This window comes from Poromitra crassiceps, assembly GCF_964638095.1.
Source record: "Poromitra crassiceps genome assembly, chromosome: 2".
NCBI lineage: Eukaryota > Metazoa > Chordata > Actinopteri > Beryciformes > Melamphaidae > Poromitra > Poromitra crassiceps.
The window spans coordinates 69,879,073-69,901,782 of NC_139624.1; the positions used below are offsets into that span (position 1 = coordinate 69,879,073).

At 45.2% G+C, this 22,710-nt stretch overlaps 1 protein-coding gene across 2 annotated transcripts in view; it reads right to left on the reverse strand.

Annotated features, from left to right (window-relative positions):
* flncb (filamin C, gamma b (actin binding protein 280)) overlaps nucleotides 1-22,710 on the reverse strand; it is a gene marked incomplete at its 5' end in the record, with an annotated part of 245,336 nt that overhangs the window by 36,428 nt on the left and 186,198 nt on the right. The window contains 11 exons of one of the 2 annotated variants that reach the window (XM_083654344.1): nucleotides 2,180-2,332; nucleotides 4,264-4,467; nucleotides 5,855-6,016; nucleotides 7,252-7,425; nucleotides 10,139-10,267; nucleotides 10,378-10,518; nucleotides 11,971-12,070; nucleotides 14,357-14,449; nucleotides 15,724-15,971; nucleotides 18,851-18,874; nucleotides 19,366-19,555. In XM_083654344.1, the coding sequence (XP_083510470.1) occupies nucleotides 2,180-2,332; nucleotides 4,264-4,467; nucleotides 5,855-6,016; nucleotides 7,252-7,425; nucleotides 10,139-10,267; nucleotides 10,378-10,518; nucleotides 11,971-12,070; nucleotides 14,357-14,449; nucleotides 15,724-15,971; nucleotides 18,851-18,874; nucleotides 19,366-19,555 (1,618 nt within the window). The remainder of the gene's footprint in view (nucleotides 1-2,179; nucleotides 2,333-4,263; nucleotides 4,468-5,854; nucleotides 6,017-7,251; nucleotides 7,426-10,138; nucleotides 10,268-10,377; nucleotides 10,519-11,970; nucleotides 12,071-14,356; nucleotides 14,450-15,723; nucleotides 15,972-18,850; nucleotides 18,875-19,365; nucleotides 19,556-22,710) is intronic. The other variant, XM_083654345.1, reaches the window with a different exon arrangement.

Sequence of the window (22,710 nt, forward strand, 5' to 3'; positions counted from 1 at the left end):
ACAAACTTGTTCATTCGCTGCCAGCCGCCTCGACTAGTTTCTCACGCAGTGTTTGTTCAGCCGTTTGTACACACGTCTTTGCGGCCAACATTTCCTCAAAGGTAAGCTCAAGTAACGTTACAATAATGATTAAAATACCCCGTTAACGTTACTTGAGCTTACCTTTGATGAAATGTTGGCCGCAAAGACGTGTGTACTTTGATGGTAGCCATTTGCCCTCCCCAGCGACTGAACCACGTCTAATCGCACAAATCCACAACCTCCTCCTGTCTGAGTTTTCTTTCTCCGACGGCATTCTGTAAAAGCACAAGCCAGGCGTGTCTCCTCGTCGGTTAGTGCAACCGATAGCACAACAGGTATCCGGCATTTTGGCTGAACAAACACAGCGTGAGAAACTAGTGACTCGGCGGCAGTGGAATGAACAAGTTTTTTTTTTGACCGCCAGGTGGCCGTTCCCGGCAGCACGTAACGCCCCTTGAAAGCTATGAATAGGGGTGTAAATCAAGTTTCATCACGATACGACATTGTAACAATACGGTATTTGCTGATATCACAAAGTCTGCTACAAGACGATTTCCATTCAAATCAGGGGTCTGCGATCGATATGAGATGATATCATATGCCCATTTAACACAATCGGCACAATAGCTACTAAATTTAACTCATTGAGTGCCAATGACGTCGATCGGCGTCAAAGCGAATAGTAACGTAGAGTGCCAATGACGTCGATCGGCGTCAAATGCGTTTTTTGACGGTGGGACGTGGATCAAAGCCTCCTGCATCTCCTGTAAAAATATTGTAGCTATTGAAGGTGTATAACCTATTTTACGGACCCATTAGGTGGCGACAGTGCTCTCCAGATTAGAGAAAGTTGAGGAAAAACAGCAGAAAAAGCCCCGTGATGAAAGAGAAACCGATGCATGAGCCAGAGCGGCACAGATTGCTCTGGCTGGAGTTAACGTTAGCTGCGAACAGCAGCCAATCCGCTCCCACAAATGAGCCCCTCTGTCTCTGCTGCATAGTTTCTCCACACGATTAGCCGCCAGAAAATAAAACCAAAGCCAAACCATTCTCATGAGAATGGTTTGGTTTTTCAGTGTCGCGCTGGGAGCCGGCGCACAAGGCTGAGTGCTCCGAAAATAGACTGGGTGCAGCGCACTTTGAAACGCGCAGCAGAAAGCCTATAATCGGACGCAGCTTCATCCCAGCTCACAACCGAAACCCCAGAAACGCAGACGAACTCAGCGAGCCCCATCCAGACTCCCCCGACGAGCGGCCGCCATCCGAACGTGGATCCGCAGGCAGCAGAGAGTTGAGGGGGGTGGGGGTGCTGTTTTATTGAAGGAAATTACTGTTCAGATGTTTCAGGTCAGAAAATATTAGCTTCAGAGTCAGTGATTTGCTTGAAATGCTTCATTTCACAAAAGGCTCAATATCTCAGCTTCTAGATGGAAACGTCTGTTTTTGCTGAAATCAACCTATCTTCTCCGGCTGATAACTAAAGAATGGAAAATGATATCAATAAACTTTTTTTTGCTGATGATAGAAGAGAGTCTCATCGTTCTACATAGTAATATCACACAATATTCTGTGGGCCTCGAGAAATCACTGAAAACGCTCTGAAACTCTGGCACTGGGAGCGTCCGTTCTCCAAAAGTGGCTGGCACTCAATTAATACCTGATCAAATGGTGATTAAGACTTTTTAATTATTTTTAAGGGCATTCATTTTCCCTAAATTGACTTATCAACAAACTGCGTTAGGATTTGCTCCGTCAATTTCAGGCCATGCGCCCCTGCCGGCAAGATAGCATCTGGCTTCTCACCTTCACCTGCGCGGGTGGGTGTGCCGGTCTTAAAAGGAAGTGTGCCTAGCAAAAAGGTAAAAAAAAAAAGCTTCTAATATTTCAGGCTAATAATAATTTGAATGTCCTAATATATATTGAATATTTCACAAATGTCATTTTCTAATTACTATTATTATTACTAATATCCTATTATATTAAGATCAATGATATCGAATATTGGGCCCAAACCTAGCTGCCGTTGCCCCAACTGCAAACTAACTACCTGCATGCTCTTTGAAATATAAATATTACAATTGTCATAATTGATCACGGAGATAATATTTGGGAATAGTGCAGAGTGAGGCTGTGTTCTAGGCCCATGTCCAGTTCAGACCTGGGACGTGCTGATCAGCAAACTTGATGTTGATGATGTAGTTTCCAGGCTCAGTGGGGCAGTAGGTGACCTTGCATGTCCCATCATCCACATCCTCACAGTTGATGTCCACTTTACTGGGGCCCTCGATGGACAGGCCCAGGCCACCATAACCTGATAGAGACAAGACACTTTCTTTACTGGGGCCCTCGATGGACAGGCCCAGACCACCATAACCTGATAGAGACAAGACACTTTCTTTACTGGGGCCCTCGATGGACAGGCTCAGACCACCATAACCTGATAGAGACAAGACACTTTCTTTACTGGGGCCCTCGATGGACTGGCCCAGACCACCATAACCTGATAGAGACAAGACACTTTACTGGGGCCCTCGATGGACAGGCCCAGACCATCATAACCTGATAGAGACAAGACACTTTACTGGGGCCCTCGATGGACAGGCCCAGACCACCATAACCTGATAGAGACAAGACACTTTACTGGGGCCCTCGATGGACAGGCCCAGGCCACCATAACCTGATAGAGGCAAGACACTTTACTGGGGCCCTCGATGGACAGGCCCAGACCACCATAACCTGATAGAGACAAGACACTTTACTGGGGCCCTCGATGGACAGGCCCAGACCACCATAACCTGAGAGAGACAAGACACTTTACTGGGGCCCTCGATGGACAGGCCCAGACCACCATAACTGATAGAGACAATACACTTTCTTTACTGGGGCCCTCGATGGTCAGGCCCAGACCACCATAACCTGAGAGAGACAAGACACTTTCTATACTGGGGCCCTCGATGGACAGGCCCAGACCACCATAACCTGAGAGAGACAAGACACTTTCTTTACTGGGGCCCTCGATGGACAGGCCCAGACCACCATAACCTGATAGAGACAAGACACTTTCTTTACTGGGGCCCTCGATGGACAGGCCCAGACCACCATAACCTGGTAGAGACAAGACACTTTCTTTACTGGGGCCCTCGATGGACAGGCCCAGATCACCATAACCTGAGAGAGACAAGACACTTTCTTTACTGGGGCCCTCGATGGACAGGCCCAGACCACCATAACCTGATAGAGACAAGACACTTTCTTTACTGGGACCCTCGATGGACAGGCCCAGACCACCATAACCTGATAGAGACAAGACACTTTCTTTACTGGGGCCCTCGATGGACAGGCCCAGACCACCATAACCTGATAGAGACAAGACACTTTCTTTACTGGGGCCCTCGATGGACAGGCCCAGACCACCATAACCTGATAGAGACAAGACACTTTCTTTACTGGGACCCTCGATGGACAGGCCCAGACCACCATAACCTGATAGAGACAAGACACTTTCTTTACTGGGACCCTCGATGGACAGGCCCAGACCACCATAACCTGATAGAGACAAGACACTTTCTTTACTGGGGCCCTCGATGGACAGGCCCAGACCACCATAACCTGATAGAGACAAGACACTTTCTTTTTTGGATGGGCAAAGTGGTAGTGGGTAACTCCAATTGTTGTTGATTTCCATACAATTAAGGTGAAGCTCCACATATGTTACCCTATCTGATATATGATATCCTATATGATATCCTATCCTATTGTTATGACCATATTATTAGCAAATATTTAATAAAACAAAATGCATAGAAGCATGAATGGTGGTAATTTGCAGATGATTTGATTCTCCAGAGCCTGGGCTCTGTCTGTGGTGGGGTCAGTCACGATTTGTGATGGAAGTGATGTCATCAGTGATGTCACTTGAGCAATTGTGATGTCATGTCTTTCTTGGCTGAGGCTATATAAGTGGTGGGAGTATAAGTAGGGAGACAAGGCTTAACTCATTAAGGGGAAAGCTAGTTTCTCCACAGTCTTCATCCTAGAACTCGACCGCGTGTAGCACGCAAGATTTCCAGTATTTGAGAAGTTGTCATTCTCAATTGTGGTCCCTGATCACCTTAATATGAACGTCTACATGGATGCATGAAGGCCATTCAGACATACACTTGAAAACTAGTTCTCAGAATTACTGGAAAGTCTTCAGATTTTTTCAGATCTATTTTCAAACAAGTGACCATAAACTCTTGCCTGCGTTCCTGGTGTCAACGATGAACTCAGCCACCTCGAAGGTGTGTCCCTCCACCAGTCCCTGGCCGTAAACCTTGACCTTGCTGGCGTCGCCGATCTCTGCCTGGCCCACCATGATCTTGAATGGACTGTTAGTCACATGCTTGCCGTTCTTCTTCACACTCACCACATGCTCGCCCACCTCCTTGGGCGTGAAGGAGATACCTGAGGGGAAGAGATACCATGCGGAGTCAACATCCAGGGTTTCCCACACCTTAGAGATCAAATCCAAGAGGACTTTTCAAGGATTTTCCAGGCCAAATTCTCTCAAATTCAAGGACCCGGCATAGTTTGAGACACAGATCAAGGTGAATTACTTACAGCACTGATCATTGATAATCAGAACTAGCAGGCTTTACAGAAGCTCACAAACAAGTAAAAAGAGAGAGAGGCTTACAGTAATTGTGAACACTTAACTGTGCTGCTGTGTCAACCCTATTTACTCTACCTGCCAACACTCGCGATTTTCGCAGGAGTCTCCCTATTTTTAACCCTTTCTCCCACTGTGCTCACGATTGGTCATTTCTCCATTTCTCCCGATGTCATAGTGATACAAATCAAATTGCTGTAGTGGGCTTAGTTTTAAAGCCAGAGTGACATTTTTGGTATCATATCAAACTAGACCTAAGGCACACACACAGACACATTGGTACCAACATGTCATACTAGCTTGTCTGGAAATAGAGAGCCCCAGGGATGACGTATTTTGTAGTCGGAATGCGGAAGTCCCGGACTTCCTGGTTCTTCACTGTTTCTGTCTATGGGATTTTTGAATGGGTTTTTGCCGCGATGCTTCAAATAAGGTCTCTGGGCAGCGCAAGATTAATCAAACGCAAACCGGAGTTCAGTCGGATAATCTTCACACATGAGGACCACTTTCACGAGTTTTGTAGCGTAAATGCGAGCCCTAGAAGTAAAAAGCTCGAGCTAAGCTAATCCAGAACTACACACTGTCGCAGAGGCTTCCACGTCACGTCAGCACTCAACCTGGACTGTTGTTGATGTGTGCGCTGCTGTGCACTGATTACCCCGGGCTGAACGGGCTGAACCAGGTGAGGGAATGATAATTTCCGTGTTCGTCCTTTGAAGTGATGACGTTATTGACGTATATATCCCCGTCGACTCAACAGTGTAGTCTCATTTAGTCGTTTGCTAGCTAGCCGCCCTTTTAACGGCACGTAAAAGCTTCAAAACTCATAAAAGTGGTCCTCATGTGTGAAGATGATATTACTAAACACTCGTTCGTGTTTGATTAAGCTTGCGTTGCCCAGAGACCTTATTAGAAGCATCGCGCCAAAAACCCATTCAAAAATCCCATAGGCAAAAACAGTGAAGAACCAGGAGTGTTAGCATCGATGATTTCCGGACTCGTTCCTGGGGCTCTCTATGGGCTGAATAACACTCCAAATTTAGGCTAAAATCCTCTTTAAGCAAAAAAAGAAGATCCACTTTAAATAAAAAAGAAATCGCTTTAGGCACCATTAACAAAAACAAAACAAAACAAAGTTTTAGCACCGGTATCTGAAAACTACGAAACGATACGCATCCCTACCGATGTGGCGGTTGGGCAGCCTCTTGAGCAGGCAGGGCTCTTCGTGGCTGGACGGAGCTCTGATGCTGGCCGTCAGGCTGCTCAGGTCTGTCTCGGTGATCTTCAGAGAAACGTCTGTGGCCGTGCCCACGTTTAGCTGAGACGTCCGCATAGAGTCGTCACCTGGAGGTCAGACAGACAGTGAACACTAGCTCATATAGTCATCACCTAGAGGTCAGACAGAGACAGTGCACACAGAGTCATCACCTAGAGGTCAGACAGAGACAGTGAACACAGAGTCATCACCTAGAGGTCAGACAGAGACAGTGAACACAGAGTCATCACCTAGAGGTCAGACAGAGACAGTGAACACTAACTCGGCAAGGGTTACATGACAGGGTTTCTGCAGTTTTCATCAAGGTAAATTTAAGACGTTTTAAGACGTTTTAAGACCATTATGAATCCAATTTAGGAACTATTTCACATCCATGCTGGCAAAAGTATGAGGGATATGAAGGAAAATCTGACTTTGATGCGCCCAATGTGAAACTAGCTGGACTTAAAGGAGAATTTCGTTTTTTTTTAACCTGGACCCCTCTCCTCACATTAATTATGATTTGACCACTCACCCAGCGATCTCCGCGGCGTTTCTGGCCGTCCTAGCGTTGTTTTGAGATCAATAGCGTCCAAGCCAGTCGTAAAATGGAGCTCCGAGGGGGCCAAGTGGCAGCCTGTCTTTCCCATGGTCTTTCCTGCATCTAAATAGCCAGTTTTATTCCCGTTTTCGCCACATATCATCATAATCTCATCCCTCAACAACCACCAGACTGATATTCCCTCCGGGGCTGTTTCCTGGTGTCTCCCAGGGATCAAATTACCTCATTCGTGATCTCGGTCACCAAGTCTCGTCAAATCCCGCGATACTTTCCTGCCGGCTGGCCAACTACAGGTACACGCTTTGCGGTGGTGGTTTTAGCGTAACCTATGTGGGGTTTGGCGTAACCTATGTGGGATTCGAAATAACGCATCCAAGATATAAAACGTTATGAATGCAGGAAAGACCATGGGAAAGACAGGCTGCCACTTGGCCCCCTCGGAGCTCCATTTTACGACTGGCTTGGATGCTATTGATCTCAAAACAACGCTAGGACGGCCAGAAACGCCGCGGAGATCGCTGGGTGAGTGGTCAAATCATAATTAATGTGAGGAGAGGGGTCCAGGTTAAAAAAAAACGAAATTCTCCTTTAAGTCGGGTGTGTGTCCCCAATTTCGATTTAGGATTTAAAGCTTCGACTACTCACCACACACACACGCACGCACACACACACACACGCACACACACACACACACACACACACACACACACACACACACACACACACACGCATGCACGCGCACACACACACGATGCAAAGTACCAGTTATTTTGGCAGTGAAGGGGCTTCCAGCGATGTGTTTGTCGTCAAACTTGACGATGATGTTGTAGTCACCAGGAGCTGTTGGCAGGTAGGACACAGTGCAGGTCCCGTCCTTATTGTCCTTACAGCTGATCTCTGCCTTAGAGGGACCCTCAACAGCCAGTGACAGACCGCCTGGACACACGCACAGCATGAGAGAACACACCATGAGCGAGGAGTGACAGAGCGCCTGGACACACGCACAGCACGAGAGAACACACCATGAGCGAGGAGTGACAGACCGCCTGGACACACGCACAGCACGAGAGAACACACCATGAGCGAGGGGTGACAGACCGCCCGGACACACGCACAGCACGAGAGAACACACCATGAGAGAGGGGTGACAGACCGCCCGGACACGCGCACAGCACGAGAGAACACACCATGAGCGAGGGGTGACAGACCGCCCGGACACGCGCACAGCACGAGAGAACACACCATGAGCGAGGAGTGACAGACCGCCTGGACACACGCACAGCACGAGAGAACACACCATGAGCGAGAGGTGACAGACCGCCCGGACACACGCACAGCACGAGAGAACACACCATGAGCGAGGGGTGACAGACCGCCCGCACAATCCATGCTATTACGGGCACAGCCATTTTCACTAACTAGCCTAATATGACTTCCGGTCCAATTTCCAAGATAAAAACCATTCTACACAAGTCTAAAGCACACAGAAGCCATTAAACAGTTTTATTTTGAAATCTGATATTGGAACGGAACTATCTAGTGTATTAATTATCTTTGCTTCACTTAATGTTGATGCATCGATGCACGTTTATGCAAATCGACGCAACCGCCTCGACGCCTCCGGACAGCCCTTGTATTATAATAGGATGCCTTCTCTAGTAGAGTTGCAGTATGTTATAGTAGGATACCTTCTCTAGTAGAGTTGCAGTATGTTATAGTAGGATACCTTCTCTAGTAGAGGTGCAGTATGTTATAGTAGGATACCTTCTCTAGTAGAGTTGCAGTATGTTATAGTAGGATGCCTTCTCTAGTAGAGTTGCAGTATGTTATAGTATGATACCTTCTCTAGTAGAGTTGCAGTATGTTATAGTATGATACCTTCTCTAGTAGAGTTGCAGTATGTTATAGTAGGATGCCTTCTCTAGTAGAGTTGCAGTATGTTATAGTAGGATACCTTCTCTAGTAGAGTTGGAGTATGTTATAGTAGGATGCCTTCTCTAGTAGAGTTGCAGTATGTTATAGTAGGATACCTTCTCTAGTAGAGTTGGAGTATGTTATAGTAGGATGCCTTCTCTAGTAGAGTTGCAGTATGTTATAGTAGGATACCTTCTCTAGTAGAGTTGCAGTATGTTATAGTAAGATACCTTCTCTAGTAGAGTTGCAGTATGTTATAGTAGGATGCCTTCTCTAGTAGAGTTGCAGTATGTTATAGTAGGATACCTTCTCTAGTAGAGTTGCAGCATGTTATAGTATGATACCTTCTCTAGTAGAGTTGCAGTATGTTATTGTAGGATGCCTTCTCTAGTAGAGTTGCAGTATGTTATAGTAGGATGCCTTCTCTAGTAGAGTTGCAGTATGTTATAGTAGGATACCTTCTCTAGTAGAGTTGCAGTATGTTATAGTATGATACCTTCTCTAGTAGAGTTACAGTATGTTATAGTAGGATACCTTCTCTAGTAGAGTTGCAGTATGTTATAGTAGGATACCTTCTCTAGTAGAGTTGCAGTATGTTATAGTATGATACCTTCTCTAGTAGAGTTACAGTATGTTATAGTAGGCTATCTTCTCTAGTAGAGTTGCAGTATGTTATAGTAGGATGTAGGATTCAAGATTCAAGATTCAAGTTTATTATTTGTCCCAGAAGGGCAATTTGTGTGCAAGCAGATTTAAAAAACAGCGAATACATGAAAAAACAAAAACATGAACAAATTAAAACAAACATGGAGCATGTGCAGCAGTTTTCCAGCTGAAATGGATCAAGTAAACACAGGATAAAAGTAAAGTAAAAGCACACCTCAAGGGATCTGTACAATGTACTTAAAAATAGTAAAGACACGTACAATGTACTTAAGAGTAGTAGAAGACACGTACATGAACTTAAAAGTAATAAGAGTCCAGGACTATTTGAGCTTGCATAAATAGGTAGGTAAAAAATAAATAAAAATATATCTCGAATATAAAATATAAAGAATAGAGAGACAGAGAGAGAGAGAGTGCATCATCTCCTCCGCCCAGCAGCGTTTAAGCTGCATGAGAGAGACAGAGAAAGGGAGCGAGACAGAGAGAGAGAGAGAGAGAGAGTGCACTATCTCCTCCTCTCAGCAGCATTTAAAGCTGTGATGGAAACAGGAACGAAAGACAGTTTATATCTGTTTTTCGTAGCCCTCGGAACCTTTAGCCGAAGGCCCGAAGGGAGCAGCACATACTCTGGGCAGAGAGGATGAGTATCGTCCATGCGAATGGACATGGCCTTTTTAAGCACCTGTTTGTTAAAAATGTGGTCCAGGCTACTAAAATTTACTCCGGCTATTTTAGATGCCGCTCTCACAATCCTCCCGAGAGAGTTCTTCCCTTGAATACCAAGGTTTCCATAGGATACCTTCTCTAGTAGAGTTGCAGTATGTTATAGTAGGATGTAGGATCCCTTCTCTAGTAGAGTTGCAGTATGTTATAGTAGGATGTAGGATACCTTCTCTAGTAGAGTTGCAGTATGTTATAGTAGCATGTAGGATACCTTCTCTAGTAGAGTTGCAGTATGTTATAGTAGGATGTAGGATACCTTCTCTAGTAGAGTTGCAGTATGTTATAGTAGGATGTAGGATACCTTCTCTAGTAGAGTTGCAGTATGTTATAGTAGGATGTAGGATACCTTCTCCAGCATCCTTGGTAACAATGGTGAAGGTGGCGGGTCGGTTCACCATGCCATGGCTCAGACCAGGACCATAAGCCGTCACATGGCCACTGTTAATGGCATCCACATAGAACTGCAGTGGACTTCCTATAAGAGACAGAGAAAGCAAAGAAACTCTGTAATACTGTATACATGCGTTTCACAATTTCATACATTTCTATGTCATGTGTCCTGACAGTCGGAATTGCAAAGTCTACCTGGGATGTGGTTGCCGTCGTATTTGATGTCCATCTCGTGCAGCCCTCTCTCGGTGGGGGAGTACTTGACGGTGACAGTGCCGTCCTTATTGTCGGTGATGTAGGGGCAAGCGGTGCGACCGGAGGGCATGCGCACTTCACCTGGTGGATAAAACACACAGTCAGCGGGCCTGATGTCTGTGGGCCTGATGTCTGCGGGCCTGATGTCTGTGGGCCTGATGTCTGCAGGCCTGATGTCTGTGGGCCTGATGTCTGTGGGCCTGATGTCTGTGGGCCTGATGTCTGTGTTCTGTCACCTCAACATGTGGCTTTTCAATTTGGTTTGCACTCCAGTTGGGCTGAAAGCTGCTAATGCAGCCATGTAACCTGTGGCCCACTGGTGGGCCGCAAAGGTATTACAGGTGGGCCAAATAATTTTCAAGACATTACGATCTTCGAGATATATATATATATAATGTATGATAATGCATTTCTCCATTGTTAAATTCTATCGTGATTAAATTTTTTATCAATCATTCGGTAGTTAGTCTAGTTCCTCACTTTTAATTTCTGATTTCTGTGTGGTGCTGATGGACAGCTCCTTTTATCATTTCACCACACTATAATTGGAGAGCGGGCAATCGCTCAACTGCGCAGCAGCTGAGCTGCATACGCGAGCCTCAAGGGCAAACCAACGAGGTATGGTAGAAATGAGTGATGATGAGGAGGAGGAGGAGAGGGAGGATGAGGCACAGTAGGAGGGATGCTAGAAAGGACACACTCTGTTTCTAGTTCAAATAAAAAGTGGTCTGAAAACGCATTATTTGGCCTCTGTACTGTTTATGGTCGGATGTGGGCCATGAACATTTTTGAGATTTTCAAGTGGGCCATGAGTGGGAAAAGTTTGGGAACCGCTGTGCTAATGCAATGAATATGTGATCAAGATGGAAAATGCATTCTGCACATATTCCTGTAAAGCGGCTCATTTGTACAATTCCCTGAGATTCCCTGACTTTCCCAGTCTTTCATGATATTGCAGAAATTCCACAAGGAACCCTATCTTCTCTTTGCCTATCTTTCTTTGATACATCATAGTTTCAAACCTTTATTTATCCAAGGAAATTCAACTGAGCTGCATGCTCTCCAATAACACCCTGCGTCTGACTAAATCAGATATCGCAATATTTATCACCAAATATCTCAATATCGATATTGCGACAATATTGTATAGTAAGGATGACTACTGTATTGGTTCTTTCACAAAATATTTACAAAATCAGATTTTTGATAAATAATCATCAGTCATGTGGATATAATGACCAAGTGGCTAATGGCAAATAATAACAGCTAGAACAGTGTCTTTATATATCACTGTATAGTAATGCAGCCTTTAAAACCAGGAAAAGACAAAACTTATGCCATATCACCATAATACAATATCCAAAATCTAAGATGATATCTAGTCTCATATCATGCTATCGCTATAATATTGATATATTGCCCAGCTCTAACTGCATCACATTCGTCTTTTTCATTCATATTTTATACTCTGCGAAATCTGCAAAATTCATTTTCTCCCTTCAGAAATAGCCATGCATATAAGCACAATCTTACCTGTGATCTCTCCTTTCTGCACCGTGAAAGGAATGACCAGATTGAAGGGGCGGAGCATGGGCTCCATCCCGTCGACAGGGGTGACGGGATCCTCGGTGGCCTAGAACGCAGCCAGAGGGGAGGAGCATCGCGATTACTGTCTGAAGTCTGGGCTAGGAGCCAGCAGAAGGATGGTCACAGGCAGGGGAGGGGGGGGGGGGGGGGCAGGGGAGAGGAGAGGAGAGGAGAGGAGAGGAGAGGAGAGGAGGGGAGGGGTGGCTGAGGACAGGCCAGAGTCAGAGGCCAGACTGCAGAGAGGCTGAAAGAGGTGGCCAGAGCTACGAGTGGGTAACCATCATGCAAGTAAAGCACTCATGCTGGCACCATGCTGGGACAACGTTTGGGGAAGGGGGGGCGGGGTCTATAGAGTGCTAAATCCACACCCTCTTCCGGGTTCAGCATACGCACAAAGGGATTTCATCCTCCATTCATTTCCCCATAGATGCTTATAAAGACAGTTTACTCAGTAGTGATTCAGTACAGTATATTTAGAATCGGGGGAGACCATATTACATTTCACTCGGTTGAAAGAGGGGTGGGGGGGCGTCGATTTTTTTTAAATCCGGTATCTTTTATGTTATATGGTCTCTCCTGATTCTAAATATAGCTGAATCACTTGGTTTGTCCAAGTAAAACTATTTTTTATAAGCATTTTATGAAATATCTATGGAAGAAGAATGGCGGATGAAATCCCTTGGTGCGTATGGCGAATAGGGCGTGACTTCGGCACTCTATAATTGGATCCGGGTTATTATTGACAATGACTAGGTTTACATGGACTGCAAAATTCCGACTATTGACCTTAATCTAAATAAGACAATATTTCAATTAAGGTGTTTACATGAGTTGCTTATAGAATATTCCATTCATTCATATTGCCGTTTACATGCTACAGAGCAGAGTCTGATTATTGACTGAAGACACGCCCACATCACATCCCACATGACATCCCACATGATGTCCCGATGTTGGAGTTTCCCTATTGAATTTAACCTGAAACCCTTTGTCATGTTTCTACTGGTTTCTACTGTGTTAAGGACAAAATGTTGGGACTTTTTACCGGTGGGGTGGATATATTTACAATCTTTGCACATCTCGCAACAGATGCTCCAAGCCGTGACAGAAGTGAGGATATGCTGTTCAAACCTTAATACCATTCCAGAATGACAGATTAATAGATCTGTCCATTGAGTTTGGAAATTCTAGAGAAACATTTAAATAATGCATTAAACTAAGCCCATTCGATTTTAGTCGACTAATCTACCATAGATTTAGTCAACTAAAACTAGACTAAAAGAGGAAGACGAAGGAGAAGAAACTAAAACATTTCAGATGACCGAAATATGACTAAAACCAAATGACATTTTAGTCAAAAGACTATGACTAAAACTAAATGAAAATTTGCTGTAAAAATTAACGCTGCAGGTCAAAACCATCAAAACCAGCTGGAAAAGCAGTTTGATTGCTGTACGCATCTCAAAATGGTGTGACAACTATGATAGTACATGTACATATACGTATAGTGCGATCAAAGGATGGCTTTACCGGTAATCAACCCACTTTGTATCATTAATAATGTCGGTAATATAAGCACATGGGCAGTATTTACCTTCTCTCTCTGTTTTCCTCACAGAGATCTCTCCTCCTCTGGCAAGGAAGGACGCATTTTATATCACAACGGACCTGCAGAAGTTCTGCTCGAGACACAGAATCTGCTCCGAGGGCGGCTGTTATTGTTTATTTTTATTTTTTAAGCATACGCACATCCACGGAGAAATGCATCACAAGCCTTAATGACTTGCAGCTGGCGGGGGCGGAGTTTCTGCAGGCAGACAAAGGGAGGATTTTTCTGACGAAAACATAATAGAGAAGGTAAACACTGCCCATGTGCTTAAATTACCAAGATTATAATAATAATAATAAGATACAAAGTGGGTTGATAATCGATACAGCCATCCTTTAAGTTGTTAAGATGTCTACAATGCACTTCAATAATGCTAAGATCGGAATACTCCACATCTTAATTTGATTATTTTTTACTCCGACTATGACCTTATTCCCCTTAAGGTAATCGGAACATGCTGTTTACATGGCAGTGTCTTCAGAGTATTGCCTTAGTCGAGTTACGATCAAATTGTTGCCGTCCATGTAAACGCACTCAATGAAAGGTCTGGAAAAGCACCAGCAATACTGTATAATACATGATGCCTGTAAGCCAGGATACAACATGGTAGACTGCAACATGCATGATACATGGGGGGAAAAAAGTGCAGATGAGGAGAGTTTGTATGAAAAGTTTGCATGTCTGACGACCCCAAGAGCAGACTCTGGAGACGTAGGTGTATACCCAGTGAGGGGGGAAGCCCACATAGGGAGCGTAGGGCTGCTGTAGCTGCAGCTTGTCACATGGTTCCTCTATTATAGGGATGGTATCTGTGGCCTAGCAGGGGGAGGAGTTACAGTAAGGCACACGTTTAGGGAACCCACACAACACCGTGCACACACACGCGCGCGCACACACACACACACACACACACACACACACACACACACACACACACACACACACACACACACACATACACACACATCATCTTAATGAGGGTTTTTATGCTTGCCAGAAGTGTGCATAAGAACATGTAGGATTTTCAATAGGTCCTTGTAGTAACCTTCAAACACCATGTTCCTGCTGGAATTAGTTTTCACTGCAATTGCATTGGATCCCCCCCTCCCCATTTCACATTTCTCTACAATTCAAATAGTTTGTAGAAGAAGTGTTGGCCTATAACTAGAATATTAATTTCAATATGTCTAGTTTCCTGATGAGGAGTTGGAGTTGATCCATCAATACTTTTTGACAGTTTGGCTAATCTCTATAACAGACAGCTGCATTATGAGACATCATCGGACTGTAAAACAGCGATGGAAGTTGATGTCTTGGCGCGGACATCCGCTCTACACCGGAAACCACGAAATATCGGCCGTCTGTCCCACAATCTTATTAGTCGTCAGACTGATAGACTCTGGGTTTCCAGATTGAGATGTTCACAGCTGGCAAGCATGAAACTATCATTAAGCAAGTTTTCATTTGTTATGAGAGACACAACATGCTACTCAATATCTTTATGATGCATCACAGCATCACAATGCTGTTCAAGGATAAGTTGACCCACAAATTTAAAAAATATCTACTCGCCCACATGCCAATGGCAGTTTTTTAGTTCACAAAACACTTGTAGAGTTTCACAGCAAAAGCACTGTTGCAGAATTCTCATAAATAATTGAAGTGGATGGTGATCAACTTTCAAACGCAAAAAAATCCGGGGAAGGGGGGTGGGGGGACACCTCCATACTGCTCACCTGGTGTAATCCAAGTCTCCACAAGCCCTAAGATGCCAAGTTGACTTGAAAAGACTTGAAATGTTGCTCACCATCCACTCCTGTTTAGGATAATTCTGCAACGGTCTTTTGCTGTGCAACTCCACAAATGTTTTGTGGTCTAAAAAAATCAAAAAAATCCCGTCAATCCATCAGCATGCGGGTGAGTAGATAATGACCGAATTCTATTTTTTGGGGTGAACTTATCCTTTAAGGGTACCACGTTACTCTGTCAAGATGTGAACTGGAATATTAGTTGAAAATCCACACAAGAGATCGGTCAAAACAACAAGAATGCTCACTATCAGTGGTCAGGTCAGAAGGTGTAACACTCACCACCACATGGAAGGGGCTGTTGGGGATGTGCTCGCCACCAAAGCGGATGGTGATGACATATTTCCCCGGCTCTGGCGCTGTGTAGTAAATGTCAAACGTTCCATCGGCGTTCTCCACCACGTCCACGTCCAGCTCAGCCCCATCGGGCGTCGACACCTTGCAGGTGACTTTCCCTTTCCCAGCAGCCTTTGCGTCCACAGTGATGACTGTTTCCTCTCCGATCTGGATGGTGGGGCCAAGACCTGACCCTGTGAAGATGGACCATGCATCATTCAGGATGCTAATCATAGTCATGGCTGCCAAGGGCCAGTCCTGTCATATCCATACGAGGCTTACATCAATATCTTGGTTTGCCGCAAGACTGTATTTCTGACTGATATTGTCTATTTATTGCAAATCAGATATGGTCTGGTCAGGCCTTACCCAGTCTGGACCCGGCTCACCTACCAACATTCCTCCCAGCCCTACCCACTCCAGTCATTCACCCATGGGAAATGCTCAAACCCCTCAAAGAGGTGAAGGGGAAAAAGGCAGCTGGACCTGACAATATCAGCGGTAGACTTATAAGCGAGTTTGCACATGAGCTGAGTACACCTATGGCGGACATCATGACTACATCGCTGAGGCAAGGTCAAGTACCAGTGCAATGGAAGGAGGCCACAACTGTCCCTCTTCCAAAGGTGAAACCGCCAACATTAGACCAACTAAGGCCGGTATCTCTTACATCTTTGCTGGCAAAAGCTGCGGAAAAGCATGTGGCTAACTGGATTATGAGCGATATGGCACAAAACATAGACTCACAGCAATTTGGCTGTTTGAAGGGACGATCTACAACCCACTGCCTTGTAAATATCTATCACAAATTATGTGAGGCAGCAGATATAAGTGGAACAGTGTGCAGCTTAGTTCTTACAGATTTCTCTAAAGCGTTCGACAGAGTTGACCACACGCTAGTAGTTGCTGACCTGTGGGAGTTAGGAGTTCGCCCAGAGCTACTCCCATGGGTGTGCAATTTTCTGACAGAAAGACGCCAGCGTGTGAGGTATCAAACTAGCCTTTCTGAATGGATCACTCTTTCCTGTGGCCTACCACAAGGGACAATTTTGGGTCCACTATTCTTCCTTGCTAAAATAAATGGTGCCTCATTATCAGCAAGAGCGGAAAGGTGGAAGTTTGTGGATGATTTAAATCTATTAGAGGTTAGAAAGATAAAGGAACCCAGCATCATGCAAAATGATCTGGATGAGCTATCAGCCTGGACAGAGGCAAACAGGATGAAACTGAACCCCCTTAAGTGCAAAGTACTCAATGTCTGCTTTGCAAAGAAGCCACCCCCCCTGCCCGACCTGAGTATTGGTGGCGCTGTGTTAGAGAGCGTGCCAGCCACTAAGCTCCTTGGGTTGTGGGTGCAGGCAGACTTAAGATGGGACATGCAGGTGAATGCAACTACAAAAAAAGCAAATCAACGCATGTTCATCCTAAAGAGACTGCAAAAGTTTGGCATCCCAACAGATGATCTGAAGACACTGTATACAACGTACATCCGCCCAGTATTGGAGTATGCGGCGGTCGTCTGGCACTTCAGCATAACCAGCAAACAGAACCAGGCCCTAGAAAGAGTCCAAAAAAGGGCACTCATGATCATCCTGGGTTCTGACTACAGATCCTACTCTGAGGCCTGCCAGACCCTCAACATCCAACCTCTGCAGAAGAGACGAGAGGAGCTGTGCCTGAACTTTGCACTCAAACTCCAAAGTTCCACAGATTTCTCAAGCTGGCTCCCACCAACATGCGCTGAGAGAGAAGGAGCAAGGACAAGACAAGGAGCACGGCTGAGAGACATCAAGTGTAAAACAGAGCGCTACAAAAAGAGTCCTATACCCTCCATGGTCAGATTGCTGAATGGACACAAATAAGAGCAATCCTGTGTTACTGTGTTTCTGGCTTTACTGTGATTTTTAGATATTGAACGAATTTTTATATTTAATATGTATTGTGCACTGCAATTCAGTTTGCTCATTTTAAACTGCCAGAGTGCATTTTGATGACACATGTATTTAAATGTGTAAATAAAGGACATATTTCAGTGTCACCACTTTCACTATCATGGATATGATGCAGTTTGGAATATAACATCCGCTAGGTTTGGGCAATATCCCAAATTCAAGATCGCCATGCTGTCCTGCCTTCTTATAAATTACATCAAATTTCTACTCTAATAATAATATTATTTTTTATTATTATGTAGAATACAGTGATGTTATCCCACAAACTATCACTATATTGGCCCTCAACCTCAATTTATTTATTTTTTATATATTTTTCTTCAGATTTTTCTCCCATTTTCTCCACAATTGTAGTAGACCAATTCCCCCTGCTGTCCCCGTTGTTGCTCCGCCCCCTCTGTCGATTTGGGGAGAGTTGTAGACTATGCTTCCTCCGATACATGTGCCAGCCGCTTCTTTTCACCTGACAGCAAGGGCTTTCACCGGCAGGATGTAGCACATGGGAGGGTCAGGGTCAGGAGGGTCCCCCAGTTCCCCTCTCCCTGAACAGGTGCCCCGACTGACCAGAGGAGGCACTAGTGCAGCGACCAGGACACATACCCTGCAGACATGGCCTATTGTGTCTGTGAACGTCTGACAACGCTCTGAAGTACCGCTAGCGGGAATTGAACCCGGGTCTCCGCAGTCGGCGGTGAGTGCTCTTACCTCTACACTACCCAGACGCCTCCAACCTCAATTTAAATACAAATGCAACATTTTGATCAGAATCTACGCATGTATGCATGAATATGTACTCGTTATTATTATTACCGGTAATATTAATATTATTAATTTTCAATGAAGAATTGTAGTGTCTTATGGTGTAATGCTGTTTCATAATGCTTTTCTACCTTACTGTATGTCAATAGTAGAATTTGATTTTTTTTGCATTAAAATGGTCAAAAGATATTGAATATCATCACAAAACATCAGTTACCAGTAGCTCAATCCAAAAACATCTGTCCATCAGCATCTGTCTTTACAAACCCATAAGTCAAGCACTAATCCATACAGTACAGCTAATGAAATAAAAGGTTAAGTGTCGTGATTTCATAGAATATGTGAGTATAAAGGACACTCACCCAATCCATGTCCTCCAATGGACACTGTCGAAAAATGAGAAGAAAACCATGTGATTCCATGTAGATGTCACGCAAGATCTCATGTGCTGGGTTCGTGTTAGTCTCATTCCACGGCAGTGGTTCTCAAACGTTTTCACATCAAGGACCCCTAAACTGACACATTTTGTCCCAGGGTCCCACATCTGATAAGATTTAAATTTTGTGAAGACCCTCCCCCCTCCTGGCCCTGTCATGCAGGAGCCTGTTGTTGGGGTCATTAGGGTGATTGGGTGGCATTGTGCTTAAGAAGACCTTCAGACCATTCAGTCTCTCTCCCTTTATTACAGAAAGTGTATGAAACCCATTACCAAATACATTCTGCCATTGCATTACCTATGTTTGGAATTCTAATGAAAAGAAATTCTTTGCCTTTTTTTCTGGGGACCGCCTGGAACCTCCTCGAGGATCCCTGGGGGTCCCCAGACTCCACCTTGAGAACCACTGTTACTGGTACACAAGTGAATGGGAAGGCTGACCTGTGACCAGACACTTGCTGGCGTCTCCGGTGGGCAGGGCGTGGATGCGGTAGGGCGAGTAGGGAATTTCATCTCCTCCGTACTTGATGGTGATGGTGTAGCGCCCCGTCATGTCCGGCACGTAGGACACCGTGTAGGTCCCGTCCCGGTTGTCCCGGATGTTAGCCTTCTTGGGCTTGCCCTCAGGATCCTGGAGTTACAGGGATACCAAATGAGTTGTGTGTCTCAGCATGTTTGTGCGTGAGAGAGAGACTACACACATCGCACTGTATACGAGCAGTCTCCAACCATGTGCCGTGCTGTATGCAAGGGGCTTTCTCGGGCTGAGGGTCGATTCCAGAAATAACCGATTCTTCGATTCCACGCATTTGGGAATCGAGAACCAACTCCAAAAACCGTGGAGTCGATTCCACACAGTAAAAAAATATTTGATTTGATTTCTGTGTCATGCACCCTACGGTGCCCAGCCCACATGGGCTTACAAGACATACAAAATAAACAATATAACATAAACCAGAGCTACAGTGGTACAATTAAGTCACAAGTCAAAAGATGTCGATTCCCACAGCTGAATTATCTCTGGCAATTCTGATAACTGTACATGATCATGTTCGCCCAGCAACAGAGTGAGAGAGGATGAGATGGAGAGATTAGACCAGTACAGCTATTAGACAAAGTACATTTTCAAGAAATTGCGACAAAATACTGACTTACAACAAAACATTGAAATCGATGGCTGCATGGGATGGTTGGCTACTTGGCTGAGATGACAATTAAGAAGCCCATCAAAGATTCATTGCGGGAATCCAAACAGTGCTATCGTCTGATCGTCTGTAGGATTGTAGCCTATCATCACTTGCAGCAGGGTCTTTTGTGGATCCCACCATACAAATTGACTCCCAAAACAGAATTCCATTCTAATAACCACAGACTAACACAACAAGCGACCGCGAACGAGCAAAATGTGTCTCCGGACTTGGCAAGAAAGCGTAAATATTTCAAATACAAATCCAGTCCTCGGAGGATGTAAGCCTCGCCCTCTGCCACCACTGACACCACTAAAGTCTGCAGACAAACATCTGATCTATCTTTACTCTCTGGTTGAAGGTAAATGAAAATCAGTGTAATCCGCTGCTGTAGACTTTCATGTAGAATTGGTTGGAGATCACTGTTGTACACAGCACTCACATGTACTGTCTCATGTTTGTCATCGCAATATGACATCACACATACTGGAGCTCTACAGAATGCAGCAAATGGGTGGAAATCAGGGTTCCCACACCTTAAACATGAAATTCAAGGACTTTTCCAAGACTTTCCAGGCCCAATTCCCTCAATTTCAAGGACAGAACAGGGCATAGTTTGAGACACGGATCAAGGATAATTACTGTTACAACACTGAGAATTTTATAATGAGAACTAGCAGCTTTACAGAAGCTCACAGACAACAATTAAAAGAGAGAGAGAGTCTTGAATGTGTGACCACTTCTCAACTGTGCTGTTAGACGTAAAATCTCAATTTGTATTCTTGCACAAAATATATAAATTCAAGCACTTTCAATGACCCATGTCTTTATGCGTATTAAAAAAAACTTTTAAGGCCTTGATTTATTTATTTTCAAATTCACAAACTTTCAAGGATTTCAAGGCCCCGTGGGAACCCTGGGAAATGGACGGTGGTGGTGGCAGGTTTTAGGAAGCACCCTGGTTAGTGCACTGTTGAAAACCACATTTGCCTGTTAGCCAAACGCAATGGGGGTCAGTCCACATAGACCAGGGGAGGGGGGTGGGGGCGGGGCATATTATGCGTACTGTATCAGCTGCTGCTTCGGCAAAAGGGGAGACGGCAAGTTCCGCATCCAAAAACACTCGCTCCTGTCCCACGAGCCACCACACAGTTTCAGGGAACCCGGCTCGCCTGACATACAGGAATTTACATTTACAGTAATATTACATGTGATTTTGCACATGTGATCACATGTGATTTTGCACATGTGAAGTTCATGTGGTTTTTCTGTAAGGGAAATAAATCAGCATTGGTTTTCTCCTTTAATGGTGAATACTGTGTATGTGCACCTTCATATAAAATGTTGCCAGAATTATTCAACTTTCTGTCAAAGCAGGACTAGAAATGACATCTCTCACTAATAAAAAAAAGAAGTAGGCGTGATTCATGTGAAGACGGTGGCAGGGAGCAAGGGAACGAGGGAGCAAGGGAACGAGGGAGCAAGGGGAGACATCAGACAAGGTGAGAGGAGGGAGGTCAGAGAAGAGAGAGTAGGCCTTACGCAGCCTTTCTTAAGAATACGGAAGGGGATGGTTCCCTTGACTATATGCCTCTCCCACACCCTCCTGCCCCAGTCCTCCACAAACACAGAGGCCTCGCGCCTGCACCCATCCGGACCCTGCAGCAACAGCAATAAGCCCCCATGGGTGGGAGAGGAAGTCATGTGTAAAGTTTGTATAGTGGGTTAAGGGAGTGGTAGAACAAAAACAACTGTAAGAATACCAAGAAAGAAAAATATTATTTTTACTAGGGATGCACCGATCAATCAGCCACCGATCTTAATAAGCTATAGTCGTTAATTATGCTCATGTCCCATTTGATAGTATAATTGAATAGGTTCAAGTATACATAACTACTGCATGCGCTGGGACGCGTCATCAGTGATGTTAACTGGGGTCGTGGGGTGTTTCGGGTCTGTCAACATCATACACCCTCGCCCAGTAGACCCAGCCGAGGCCGATTACGACCCCGACCCGCGTCCCAGAAGCAGCCGCTCACGGATCAGCCTTCCTACTCTGTCTGCACCGTTACCCGCGGAAGGGTTGATCACGCCCAATCCGCTGCAATAGAGTTAGTGCTACACCGCAGTATTGAAAGACCTTCGGTGCATGGAGGTCTAAGGCCCTGTGGGGTGATTCCAGGCCGGGCACCTCCTTCGTCTCACCAGAACCTCCTGCGGAAAAAGGCAATCCTACCATGCCGTACCATGGGCAGGGAGGATGCCTCAAGGAGGCCTGTGCGCTGCACGTCATACACCTGCGGCGAGCACCTCGCTCTAGCCTGAAGGACCACAGGCCGCGCCGATGTTTACGCAGATTTTCAGGAGGCTGATCCGTAGCGTTTGTGGATTTCTCCCTCACGAGAGAGCCAGGCTGGGGTGCTAAAACCCATCCCGTACCGGATGCCGTCTCTCCGACCGTCAACTGTCTCTCCAGCTTGTCACCAAACTATACTTGGTTGTCACCTACTAGTCTATTCCCAAGTGTCACTGGCCAGGGGGAGCCAGGGGTTTCGGTTCAAGTAAACATACTACTGCATGCGCTGGGACGCGTCATCAG